Source organism: Myotis lucifugus, unplaced genomic scaffold, assembly GCF_000147115.1.
Source record: "Myotis lucifugus unplaced genomic scaffold, Myoluc2.0 scaffold_8, whole genome shotgun sequence".
NCBI lineage: Eukaryota > Metazoa > Chordata > Mammalia > Chiroptera > Vespertilionidae > Myotis > Myotis lucifugus.
The window spans coordinates 14,120,391-14,133,981 of NW_005871056.1; the positions used below are offsets into that span (position 1 = coordinate 14,120,391).

At 40.6% G+C, this 13,591-nt stretch overlaps 1 protein-coding gene across 2 annotated transcripts in view; it reads right to left on the reverse strand.

The window, feature by feature from the left end:
• The window catches only part of ATG7 (autophagy related 7), a 228,795-nt gene that overhangs the window by 192,685 nt on the left and 22,519 nt on the right, over positions 1 to 13,591 (reverse strand). For both annotated transcript variants that reach the window (XM_006083835.3, XM_023749659.1), the window contains exons 4-7: positions 10,258 to 10,375; positions 8,057 to 8,134; positions 3,244 to 3,360; positions 1,783 to 1,932 (exon numbers count right to left, since the gene is read on the reverse strand). In XM_006083835.3, coding sequence (XP_006083897.1) covers positions 1,783 to 1,932; positions 3,244 to 3,360; positions 8,057 to 8,134; positions 10,258 to 10,375 — 463 coding nt within the window. The remainder of the gene's footprint in view (positions 1 to 1,782; positions 1,933 to 3,243; positions 3,361 to 8,056; positions 8,135 to 10,257; positions 10,376 to 13,591) is intronic.

The following is a 13,591-nucleotide window of genomic DNA, read 5'->3' on the forward strand; positions in this document are numbered from 1 at the left end:
TGACTACCTGAATTTTTAGTTAACTTTCCACAAGTCATGTCTCATCTCCCTACAAGACCTCAGGTTCTGTGAGAACATATACACTGAGTAATTCTAAGCTTTCCTAAGATGCGACCCTAAACCAGTGAAGTGCTCTATGCCTGAACTTGGCAGGTGGTTGGTCTCAGGGTCAGGGCACAGGTAAACTTGCCCAAAGTACTTCAAAGGAGATTCCAGAGATTTGTTCAGTCCTTGAAAAGATATTGCTGTTGAGGAAGAAAGGAATTGGATGCATATTTAAGCACCTGCTGGGTATTTTATTCACATTATCATGTCTGATCTTTACAAAGCCTGCAGGAGATAGTATTATCACTATTTAACAGATAGACTAAAGTAAAGAAAGATCATGCAAATTCCCCAAAGTCACTGAGCTACTAAATGGCAATGTTGGGTGTCAAATCCAGATCCATTTGATTCCAAAGGGCAATCTGCACCCAAATGATAAGGGAATGGAATGGCAGAAAGCACACGAGCTTTGGAATTCAGACCACTTGGCCATGTGACTCTGAGTCTCATTTTCATTAAATAGAAAATGCAGATACTAATAACACCTATTTCACAAAGTTATTATAAGATCAAGTGGGTTAAAGCTCCTTTTCAACTGTAAAGTGCTCTGCAACTAGTTATTATTTTGGTATACGTGCACTTTGGGGGAGGACCTTTTATTTACCACTCATAACCTGAATTAGTTGCCTTCAAACACAGGCCATTTAATCCTGCCTGCTATCACAATAGGACCTCATTCTAGACTGGACTTTACATTATTAATGGCTGGTCTCATTGCTGCTAATTTAGCTACAATTCTGTGAAACTGCCTAGGGGGAGAGAAAATAATTTTAATAAAATTTCAATCCTCAGTCATTATTTAAAAAAGGGCTTCCTCTGAAAAAGAGTATACTTAGACATGATGTAGATATGGTCCCTACCCTTTAGGAGCTTACAGACTAATACAGCACAAAAAGTAATTTGTACAAGGGATTTATTGAGTAGAAAATGAGGATCAAGGAATAAGTGCCATGAGATCAGAAAGGGATAGGTTACACATGGCCCCACCCTGAGAAGGCTTCACAGTGGAGGCAGAATTTCAATAAAAAGAAGGAGTTTCATAGGATTTTCACAGGCAGAATATATTTCAGGAAGATGATACAACATGAGGATAAAGAGAGATATAGGAAAAGTTCTAGGCATAGCTGATTGAGCGGGGCGGGGAGGGGGGGTTGTCTAATGAAAACAGACAAACTTAGTTGGAGCAATGGTTTAAGAGGAAAAAGGTGAAAGATGAGGCAGGAAAGTAAGCTTGGAGCCAGAAGGAAGACACCATTAACTCTTCATCAATAAATGATATAGCAAATGTGAGCAGTTTGAGGCAGGCCCTTCTTTAGTATTGGTATACAAGATGGAAGCAAGAAGACTCTACCTGTCCAGAACTACAGTGGTAGCACTGGGAATAAATTAAAACATACATACAAAATATATTGTGAAGGAAAACTGAAATAACTTCATTACTAATGGGAAGCAAGGAATCCAAAATTACTCTGAGGTGCAACAGAGCTAGAAAATTCCGAAGCAGGAGATGATCTGGGAACTGCTGTGTGGGAGAGAATGAAGATAATGAAATGTTCTGAAACATTCTTTGGAGGGATAAAGAAATCAAAATGAGTTTGAATTTTGCAGTGGTCTATCATAACATAGACCATTGGATTTTTTTTACTGGGTAATGAAGTGATACTCAGTTTCTCTGACCTTTGTCCTTTGATCTTGGAAGAAATCACTGTAGTGTTTAAGCAAGGAAACCAGCACCGTGTTCTCATCATACTTGATTAAGAAGTAAGGTAATGCTGGGACTCCTTCAGCTTGACAAAGATCATCATAGGCACACTCAAGGGCTTGAATCTGAAAATAAGAAACATTGAGTTATTCTCCAGGAATTACATATATGGTGCCGAGCTAAAAATTAACATATAATAAATGGCAATTTCAAGCCAGAGGACTGGAAATGACTGATCACACCACTGTTATTCTTTTGCAGCAAATGAACATAAGAGTGACCCAAATAATGCCACTTCACTTTTACATAATATTTTTCACATGCATGGGGTGTCTCTTAGGGGCACAAAAGGACATTTTATGGTACAGCATGGTAGTTCTCTAGGATATGAACCACAAAGATTGAGAGAGGAATCCAAACATTATTTCTCTTCTGAGATAACCAAGCATGATTCTACGATTGATGAATTTTAACCTGAACCATTCCATAATCTTTAACAGCTTTATTGAGATACATTCACTTACCAAACAACTGACCAATTTACAGTGCACAATTCAATGCTGTTTTTAGCATGGTCAGAGGATTATGCAACCATAACCACGATTTGAGAACACTTTTGTCTTAAAAGCAAACTCACACCCATCAACAGCCAATTCCCATGCATAATCCTTTCTCCCAACTTATATTTCTCCTTGGGAAATTAGTTCCACAAAACCATAACCTTTGATTTTTCTTAGTAAACATACTTATTCTTTTTTAATCAGTAAGGGGTGCTCTCTAGTTTAAGAATTCAGGGTTTTAGTGACTGATGTACTTCATGAATTCAAATCATCTTGCCACTCAATTTTTGCTTCAATAACAGTCAGTATTCTTTGGTTTAGGGTCTGTGTTCTATCAGTCTGATGATTTTCTTTGCTCTTTTCCAAACCATTTCTAATGACCTTATTATCTTTCTTAAACTGCAAAGACTAACTCTGCATGTATCATTCCGGATACAGAAGTTCTGCAACTTGGCATGAGGGAAGAAGAATGTCTATTTGGTTTCAAAGGCTCTCATCCCAAAGTATAGTGCCTTATGATCCCCCCACTAAAAGTGAAAACCGCATTTTAGAAAATTCTTAGTCTTTTTAAAATGTTCCTATAATACCTCCCTACTGGCTTAGAATGTTACCAAATGCCACTGAAAGCCTAGAAAATTATTGCTCACTACTTCTGCAAAGTGATTTTATAAACATTTTGTAAGTAAACCTGCTCCAAGTACCATCATTGGAAGATCCCATAGTGACCAGCTCTTCATTCAGACAAGTGTCTATCTGTCGCGCCAAGTGAGTGCCCCAGTAGGCCTAACCTCTCCCTAGCAAATGGCACAGACAGAGATAAACTAAGCCTGCACATTAAACCCAATTGTACCTACATTTTGCTTTATTTGTTGATACCTGTTTTGGTGAAAACCTTTGACCCAAGCCCACTGGCCCCTGAATGAGGGGTATACTCTCAGGAAGGCAGAGAGCAGGGGAGCAAAACCAATAGTAGAAGTGGTACTTCTTCAGATCCTAAAAGAAAGAAAGAATATAACAGGATATCAGAATAGCAACAATGACTACACTGAAATGCATCTATTAATGTAACTTCCCATAACCAGGTAAGACAGAGGACTGATACACACAAGATATGACCAGCTTCTCAGAAATTCTCATCTCCAATAGAACTCATGATATTTCTGTCATTGTCCCAAAACATTCCCACACACCACATACTACTATATCAAGATAAACATACTTTTTTGGCCATGTGCTACACAAAAAGTGTTCAGTAAGTAACTGACATCATTGTCAACATTGTTTAATACACAAAACTACCCTGGGAGGTAACTATTATCCCATTTTATAGACAGAAAACTAAAGCTTACAGAGGGGTGAAGAACTTGAATAAAACCATGTTATTAAAGAAGCTGTGCTTATTCATAATCTATATAAGCTGAGATAGCATTGCTCTTAGAAATGCCTTATTGGTGAAATTCAAATAAACAACTATGAAGCACTTGCTATGTACAAGGCAAAACATTAGACACTGACAATAAGAAGATAAATAAAACCCAGTCCCAGCCCTTGGGCAGCTCACTTTCTGCACAAAGCAGAGATAACATGAGTGCTGTATGTCTCAGAGAAGAGGCTCTAAGAACTAAAGAACTTCGGGCAAGAGATGCAGGAGAAAGAACGGTGAAGCTGTCCTAGGTACTGTTCCCACTCAGGCTGAAAGCTCTTGCCCCTGAATTCTTGCAGCATTTGTGGCCGGAAACACTCATGTGCAGGAGCCCATAGTTATGTAGCTATTTGGCAGCTTACCTGCCAGTCTGTTACCACGGACCACAATGCAATGGATTTGGCTAATTAATAGTTCTTCCTGAATCTTGCTTGCTATGAATAAAAAGTGGATGGCTGCTCCATATTGAGATATAATTCATATACCAAAAATATATTATTGAGATATAATTCACATACCATAAAATTCATGATGCTAAAGTATACAACTGAGTGGTCTATTTAGTACTACTATATTGACTAGGTTGTACTACCATCACTACCAATTCTAGAACATTTTCATCACCCCCCTACAAAAAAACACACCAAAAAACCATTAGCACAGCAACTTTCACTGGTGTGCCACAAGAAATTTTAAAATATGCAATACCTGACTATAGTCAGGGGCACTGACCTCTTTTTCCTTATATTGTCAAATTTAAAAAATGACAACAGTCATTTGTGCATGAATCAGAATTATACCTATTTTTTTTGTCAGATCGGCAAAAAATATATTTTTTTGTGTACTGCAGAATTTTAGTAATTAGTTTATGTGTACCATGATATGAAAAAGGTTGAAAATTGCTGCATTTGCAGAAAATTCCCATTTCCCCTCGCCTTATCCCCTGGAAACCACTAATCTATTTTGTCTCTATGCATTTGCCTTTTCTGGACTTTTCATATGAATTAAATCATATTAGATTAATTTTTAAAATATAAACTTCATATATACGTGTGTGTATGTGGGTGTGTCCAGCTGAGAAAGTCTAGTAATTACAATTTCTGCACTCTTTAATGTTAGGTCGAAAGGGGGTCCAGGAGCTGATGCATGCCTCTGCCAGGCAGATGGTGATGTAGATACTGGGCCCTTCCTAGAATCCGTAACAGGCCAGTGCACCAGGTAAATGGTGACGCAGATACCGGTCCCGCCCTGGAATTCCTAACAGGTCAGCTACCAGACAGATGACGACACCTGGAAACCGTGACGACCCCCGAGGCAGGAACTCCCATAGCTCATGCTCCCCGCCCTCACTGAACAGCTGTATAAAAAAATGCCCCTACTCCCTCTCGGCAGGACTCCACTGGCCCAACCCCAGGACCTGTGGACCTCCTTCAATCTGCCTGACTCTCTGACTCAGTTTCCTGCGCCTCGAACCTCACATTTAATTCTGCCAGTAATTGATCAATTAGGAATAAATTCTCTCTCAACAATAGCAAAACAAATTACAAAACTGAAGTAATTAAGTGTCTGTTCCTTTGAGTCCTAAAAACAGCAGAAAAAAAAAGAAACAACACCTCCAGAGATTATTTCTTTTTTGTACTTAAATGATTTGTCATAAATGACCTTTAGTAAAAGGTTAAACAATTCAAGACGAAGGATTTCACAATTTCTAAGGAGCTTTATCAGGTCATCCTCAAAAGTCCAAAGGCTTGAATTTCTTAGGATTCTTTTCAGGACACAAAAGGTCTTGATTAAATTAACATAAAGCCCTTTGTGTCTGAAGATTTTAAAAGATAGAGACTTTTCATTCTTTTAAAGGTAGGCTAAGAATGCTTAGTAAAAGGGCAGCAGGCCAACACACATACTGACTCTGGTAAATGCCTTAAAACTTTAAGTGAGTATGAATGTATTTTTTCTCTTTAAGTGCAAATTGTCAATTAGATTCCACTAAGTAGAATTCTTGGTATAGAAAATATATTGATGTTAAAGTAACAAAATTAGAAATATTTAACTAGCACTATTTATATCTATTCTAGTAGTAAACCTACAAAATTACTCAATTTTACAGACAAATTATCAACATCAAATTCCACCTAGAAATTCCATAAAGAATTTAAAACTTTTTCTATACCCCCACTATTACACATTAAAGCAGTATAACTTGTTAGAACATGTGATCCTTTTAGATAGCTCCCCTTTGATATACCTTCCAGTCTGATTCTTATCATTCTCTTGGTAAATCAGAGAGGCAGCATTCAGAGAAAATGGAGGATTAATTTGTGGGGGAGGAAAAAAAGTAAGACCTATAACTTGGCAAAAAAAAAAAAAAAGAAAGAAAGAAAAATGTGGGAAAGAGGATAAACTGATGAAGCTTTAGTGAAGTAACACACTTAATGTATACCAATATCAATATGTTTATATGCCCCCTCCAAAGAATTTATTCTAAAGAAATAAAATGGACAGGGAGAAAAATATCAGTATGGCCAGTATTATTCACTAAAGCAAATTTTTTTAACAGTGAGTATTGGGAACAATCTAGCTGTACAAGAGTCTATAGAATACACAGTTGACAGGATAGTATGTAGCCATGCTTTATTACAGAGGAAAAATTAGTTTTATATGTAGGTGTATACAGATATACACACATATAAAACACAGTGCTTTATTGGTGCTTCACAGATGCTGTGTTTTTTATAAATTGAAGGCAAGACTTTCTACCAGCAAAAGATTGACTCCCTTTCTTAAAATACTAGCTTTATTGTAGTAGTCTGAAACCAAACCTGCAATAGTTCCAAGGTATGCCTATGTAGATATACGTGTGTGTGTGTATGTATGTGTGTGTGTGTGTGTGTGTGTGTGTGTGTGTGTTTTGCTGGTATCTCTACAACAGCGGTCGCCAACCTTTCTCACCTCACGGACCACAAGTGGTCCACAGACCACCAGTTGGAGACCGCTGCTCTACAATATACCCTGACCACTTTCCTCATCACCAGGACCAGCTTCTTTCCCTTACTTCCCTAGGCAGCAGATGTTACCCTAATGCAGGGGTTTTCAACCTGTGGGTCGCGACCCCTTTGGCGGTCGAATGACCCTTTCACAGGGTCGCCTAAGACTATCCCGCACATCAGATATTTACATTACGATTCATAACAGTAGCAACATTACAGTTATGAAATAGCAATGAAAATAATTTTATGGTTGGGTCACAACATGAGGAACTGTATTTAAAGGGCCAGAAGGTTGAGAACCACTGCCCTAATGTGATTTCTTTTCCTCTTCAAAGCTGTCCTCAATATTCATTTAATTAGATATCACCTATATAAAACATTTTTCCTTGTTAACAAAACATAACTGTGTGGACAAGCAAGTGTTAGGTCGAAAGGGGGTCCAGGAGCTGATGCATGCCTCTGCCAGGCAGATGGTGATGTAGATACTGTGCCCTTCCTAGAATCCGTAACAGGCCAGTGCAACAGGTAGACGGTGACGCAGATACCAGTCCCGCCCTGGAATTCCTAACAGGTCAGCTACCAGACAGATGACGACACCTGGAAACTGTGACAACCCCCGGGGCGGGAACTCCCACAGCTCATGCTCCCCCACCCTCACTGAACAGCTGTATAAAAAAAAGTGCCCCCCTCCCTGTTGGCGCGGATCCACGTGCCCTGTCTTTGGGTCCGTGGGCCGCCCGGGGATGCAGAATAAAGCCTTTCCTTTCTTTCTTTTCTGATTAACTCGACTCTCTTTATTTCCTACACCGCCTCCTGAGCCACCTAACCTAACAGCAAGGTAGTGTCATCTCTAGTCTACAGCAGCTTGAGGATGGCCAGGTTCCCTGAGAGATTACCTTTTCCTTATGTCGATGGACCCAGCAACCGAGCTCTGCAAGACTGTATTTAATAAAGACATTATCAACAACCACTACTCCCTGAATCTGACTCTATTGTGTCCTGAGTGGTAAGAGTTTGATGACTGCGCTATATAAGCCATGGAATTATTACCAGTAATATGTATGATTATACCAGTATGATCAGTAAGAATGAATTAATTTTGCATTGGTAATAAGGGCCAGCAATATTGGCCACGAACCAAATGAAGATTTATTTAACGGCTAAAACTTGAATGACACAGGTAAAGGCTTCCGGAGAAGACAGCACACTGTTCTATTGGCACAATGGGCTTGGCCAGGGCATTTGAGCATGTCCTGTGACCCAGAGTCCATTTACTTACTGCAAATGTCAAGAGGAGGAATTTGTTGAGGAGGACAGGGTTTTTGAGAGCAGCGCCTGATTTTATGGATTCCCATATCTGCCAGAAGAGAAAAAAGTGTCAAGGTAAGTTATCAGGCATCTCTGAGCTTTTCACTCTCAAATGAAGCACAGAGCTGTACAGCCCCAAACTCTTCTTTCCACAGGCCCGGCACCACTTTTCCCAGGCAATTTAGTGGGCCATTACCTCACTCTGCCCATTTCCCACTCCTCTCCACCAGCCATACTCTCGTAACAGGCTGAGGAAAGTGAGAGAACCCAGAGGCCTCCTCTCAGTGGGTCTCAGCATGCCTTTATTATTTCTTTCAACAAATATTTACTTGTTTCCTAGTATATACCAGGCACATCAGGGTTATAAAAATTTAAAAAATCACAGTCCCTACCCTCAAGAAGCTTACAGTCTAGTGAGAGATTCAGGCATAAATGTCCAAATATACCTCCAGGTAGGATGTGCATCCAAGAAGGATTTAGAATTCCTGAGAGGAACCCCAAACTGGGCTAAGAGATGGGAGGGAAAAGAGCCAGGAAGGACTTCTGGGAGGGAGTGATTTGAACTATGTAGATGGGATTTCTTAAAGTCTTATTTCGGATTATTTCACCCTGAGATATGAAGAAAAGAGAATGAACTTCAAATTTACGAATACTCAGCAAGTTCTGTGACTAGAAGCAGAAGCTGGTACTGGTCAGCAGCTGTTTGTCACAAGATGTTTCAGTAGCTAAGATTAGTTGCTAAACATTGTGTCACTATGCAAGACAAATAAATGGTTCTTATGTGCCAATAAGAACCATTCCCTACATATGGGTAGAAGAGAGAAGTTCCTGCTACTGAAATAATGACTGTGGAGGAGTGGGACTGCTGCAGAGCAGACCCGAGCTTCTGATAAGCCAAGTGGGGGGATTTGTGGGGAAAGTCCGAGCCCTGGGCAAGGAGTGAGAATTCCTGTGGGGAGCAACCTGCTTTTTCCATGATGGAGTAAGACCTGACCCAACTTTGGAGCCAGCCTTTTAAATGTGCAGCCACAGCAGGAGCCCAGAAGCAGCCAAGCTGCAGGCCAAGAATAACCATCACCACGTGCATTCATCATGAGGAACAGAAGGGACACCTTCTTCAAGACCAAAGGCAGGAAACTTCCTTCTCTGACCATGGCATGCACCCACAGAAAAAGATTCTTTTTTTGTGTTTGTTTTTAAATATATTTTTATTGATGTTTTTAGAAAGAGAGGGAAGTGGAAGGGAGGGGGGGGGGAAGAGGGAGAGAGAGAGAGAGAGAGAGAGAGAGAGAGAGAGAGAGAGAGAAAGAGAAAGAAAGAAACACCGATGTGAAAGAGAAACATTAATCAGTTGCCTCCTGCATGCACCTGGACTGGAGATCAAACCAGCATCTGGGTATGTGCCCTGACTGGGCATCGAACCTTTTGGTGCACAGGGTGACACTCAAACTGAGCCATACCAGCCAGGGCAAGACTCTATTATTTTTTTGAGACTAGTGTGAAGACCACTCGATTAAGTGGGTTAGAGGGGATTGAAATAAATTGTCTCCCCATTTTAGTTCTTCACACTAACTCAGATATGAAGAAGTAAAGGATAGACATTCCAGGTAGAGAGAACATCATGTCCTGAGGAAAGAGGAGAGAACAAAAAGCAGGTGAAGGAAGGAATGAGAAGTGATTTACTGTGACCGGGTTAGACAAGGCAGGGGCAAGAGTGACAGGACAGAAAGGCCATGGAGGCCAGGACATGAGGGGCCTTGTAAATCACATGGAGTGGTTTAGATTTAGCCCTGAGGATACTAGAGAGACTACACTATCAGCTCCAACAGCACTCCAGTGCTTAGAACTGGAAAGCCTCTTCCAGGGGCACAAAGAACAGAGAACCCAAAGGCATTCAGACATAAAAACAGAACTCAGACAGAGGTCAAGCTGTTTCAGAATGTTATAATGGGAGATCAGCAGCAAAGCTTTTCACACACTGCCCTGCATTCCGGCCTAACTCCAGGTGACAGCCTCAGGGTCTTCTCTCTGACCTTCCCAACACAGAAACCAACTATCTTTGAGTATCAATTATTTACTAGTTTTTATGACAGATCCCTGCATCTGATCACAAACACCATGCCTGCAGGACCACAGAAAATTCAATGACTACATCATGTTTTCCCAGCTAACCTCATTTGCTGCTTGTTCCAAAAGTAGCTTCTTATCTGCAGTCTTGAAAGCCTCGAGTGTGTTGGTGTTATACAGTGTTCCAACAGCTGGGCAGCAACGGGCTGGGGTGGGAGCATTCCTAGATACAACAGAAACATGGTTAACAGGCACAGCTGGGACTCAGAGAGCCAGGGAATGACAAACAAACCAGCACAACAGTGAGAGACAGAGGACAGTACTCTGGAGGACCAAATAGAAGACTGATTGTACATTTCTTTGGAAAAAGATGAATATATTACTTAAAAAATAAAAACAGCACTGAATCTCTCAAAAACCTCTATATTCCCCTTACCCTAAACTCTCAGCACGCTGTTCTTCCACTGCCCCCCAAATATAAGTTCTTTCTCTATTTTTACTTTTTCCCACTGTTAACCTGAAAGGGAAACATTATTTATTAAACTTCTATTGTGCCAAGAACTGTATAAGGCTTGAATTCTCATAACATGTTTAAATAACTTGCCTAAGGTCATATAAGAATAGGTAGAGCTAGAATCTAAAGTCAGAACTAGTTAACTCCAAGATGCTGTGCTGCCCACTCCTCTCTCAAGCCCTTCCAGGGTTCAGGGCCCCATCCCAAACCTTCCTCTTCCAGGAAGCCATCTCCCATTGTCTCTGGTAATGGTTTATATATAAAACTAAGCGTAATATTTTAGAGTGTTTTCAAGACAGACAGTCATATCCCCCCAACTTGAGGACAGTAAGCTCCTTAAGGGCCAGGAACATGTCCCTCTCTTCTGAATGTCCCACAACCAAGCCCAGCCCAAACAGGCTCTGCACAGAGCTGCTTATGAGCAAACCCTGGTGGTTATCTGAGTCACACAGACAAAATGTGTGACACCTGGCCACCTGCCAATCCATCACGCCACATGTGTAGGCTTCACAGTCTTCAGAGTAATCAAAGTCAAGAGAGGGGAAGATGAGTTGATTCTGAACACAAACTCAGATACGGAGGAATATGGTCTCTTCTCTAAAATGATTAACTTGTGTTTCAGGGGTTACAGATGATGCTAAATAAAAATATCATCTCAGCAGCCTAATATTGTTGTCACTTAACAACTACTGCAGAAAAAAAAATGCATTGGTATTTATTGTACTGATGGTAGCTGTATTTAAAAGACCCGGTGTCTCTTCATTCTAAGTCTGTGTAAAATTGGGTTCGGAGGGGCTGCAAGAAGAGATCTAAGCCTAGAACAGGTGTGAAGGGGTGCAATGAGCGACAAAGAGTCTGCCAAATGCAGTCTGTAAGGCTCAAACGCCAAGCCCTGGGGTGAAGCAGCTTTCAATGTCCGGAGTCTTCCTTTGGGAGCTGATAAGTTAGCAATCATAGGTTGTTTGTCACCACTCTACCCCAACATAAGAATATTTCTAATCCAGGTAAAATGAGGCCATCAAAAATAATCCTGATGAGAAAATGATATCACAAAGAGATGAGATTAAGCCTAGAGGGAAAAAGGAAGAAATGGAGAAGTTGAAAAACTAGACCCTACATTGTGCTGAAAAAAATACTGCTGAAACAGAAGGAAGAGGATAAGAACCAATTTGGATACAAGCACAAGAGGAGGGAGATACCCTCCTTCTTAAATGTCCAAAAGTCCTGGGTGTGTGAAAGCCATGCCCAAGCCTTGCTCTGAGAGTGGAAGAAACCACATCATGAGAATTCAAGCAACTGCCAGGACAGCTATGCTCCTAGAACATCAGTGCTCATGCAGTTAGTGAGGACCAGAGGACGTTTCAATGGAGAAGCATTTTTCATGATTAAAGTTCTACCAGGGGAAGTGACCCAGGAAACAAATATAAAAAGTGGTCATGGGAAAAAAAACCATTCTTCTAGTTTTTCAAGGTTCAGGTTCCATTTGTTCCACAAAGAGGTGGCTCAGATGAGAACTGGAGAGAGCCCTAGACTTGGAAACAAGAGATTGTAGTTCAAATTCTAGTCCTGAACACTTGTTAGTTTCGTTTTCTATAATTCCATTTACATGAAATGTCCAGATAGGCAAATCTATGGAGACAGAAAGTAGATTTGTGGTAAACTAGGGTTGGAGAGAGAGAGAGAGAAGAAAGGAATGAAGAGTGACTGCTAATGAGTACAGGGATTTCTTTTGGAGGGTGATGAAAATGTCCTGGAATTAGATAGTGGTGGTGGTTTGCACAACCTGGTGAATATACTAAAAGCCACTGAATTGTACATTTTTAAAGGGTGAGTTTTATGGTATATAAATCATACCTCAATAAAGCTGTTTAAAAAAACAGAATTAGAAATCTTCCCTACAGCCAACAGTGAACTCAAAAGGATGTGTGCATTAATCTTAAAGACTGGATCTCATAAAGGCCTGAGCCCAGGCCTGTTATCTCTGAAATCTTGGCTTTCACTTCACTCAATCTCCCAGTGATTACTCAAGAAAGTACTGAGATTGTTTTGCACCTGTTATAACACTTGGCCAAACCAGGCCTGTGGCCAGAGCCTCCAGAACAGACAGGCAGTGGAGGTGGTCAGGATGCAATAAATCCCCCAGAAGGGCTGAGGTCGCTTTTCACACCTGTAGGAATCTTACTCCACAGCTTTGCATGGCCACAGGGAACTCTGGGAAGTTATACTCTGTCTGGGAGCATGCTGCATTATCTCCTGCTTTCCAAAATAATCTGAGTTTCCGATGATACATCCACTCCAGAGTCCATTGGTATCTTTCCATCAACCACATCCTATCCCATTTTGACAGCCATGCACTTAGACTGCTTGTAAGTAAATGCAACAACTTGAGCAACTAGTACTTCAGATCTATGTTAGGTAGTAGTAAGATAGGAGAGAATAAGAGACAGCCCGAGGCCCACACAGATAATTTTGCATGAGTCTTCTTTCCTTAACTAATTTTAAAGTTATTTGAGGGCTCCTCTTTTCTCTGATTGAGTCCATCTTGAAGCTTAGCAAAGAAAAATAGTTCTTATGACTAAAAAAGATAAATGTTCCTCAAGGGAAAGAGGCCCAAGGAAAGAAAAACAGAAACAAAAAACAAAAACAAGAAAACAACAAGTTTCATGTTTATACAGAAATTGTCCACCCAAATCTATTCTCTTCTTAAACAGAAACAGAATACATATAAGATGCTGGTAGCTGGGCACCACATTTCCCAGGCTTCCTTGCAACATAGCTGAGGCGTTGCACTCGCCCCAGCAGAAACTGAGGGAGTGATGCATGTCCTTGCCTAGCTAGGACCTTTAAGAAACTGGGAATGTTTCCTCCACCTGTTTTCACCCTGGCTCGTTCCCTTCCTATATATTGTTACCTGAAAGTGACAAT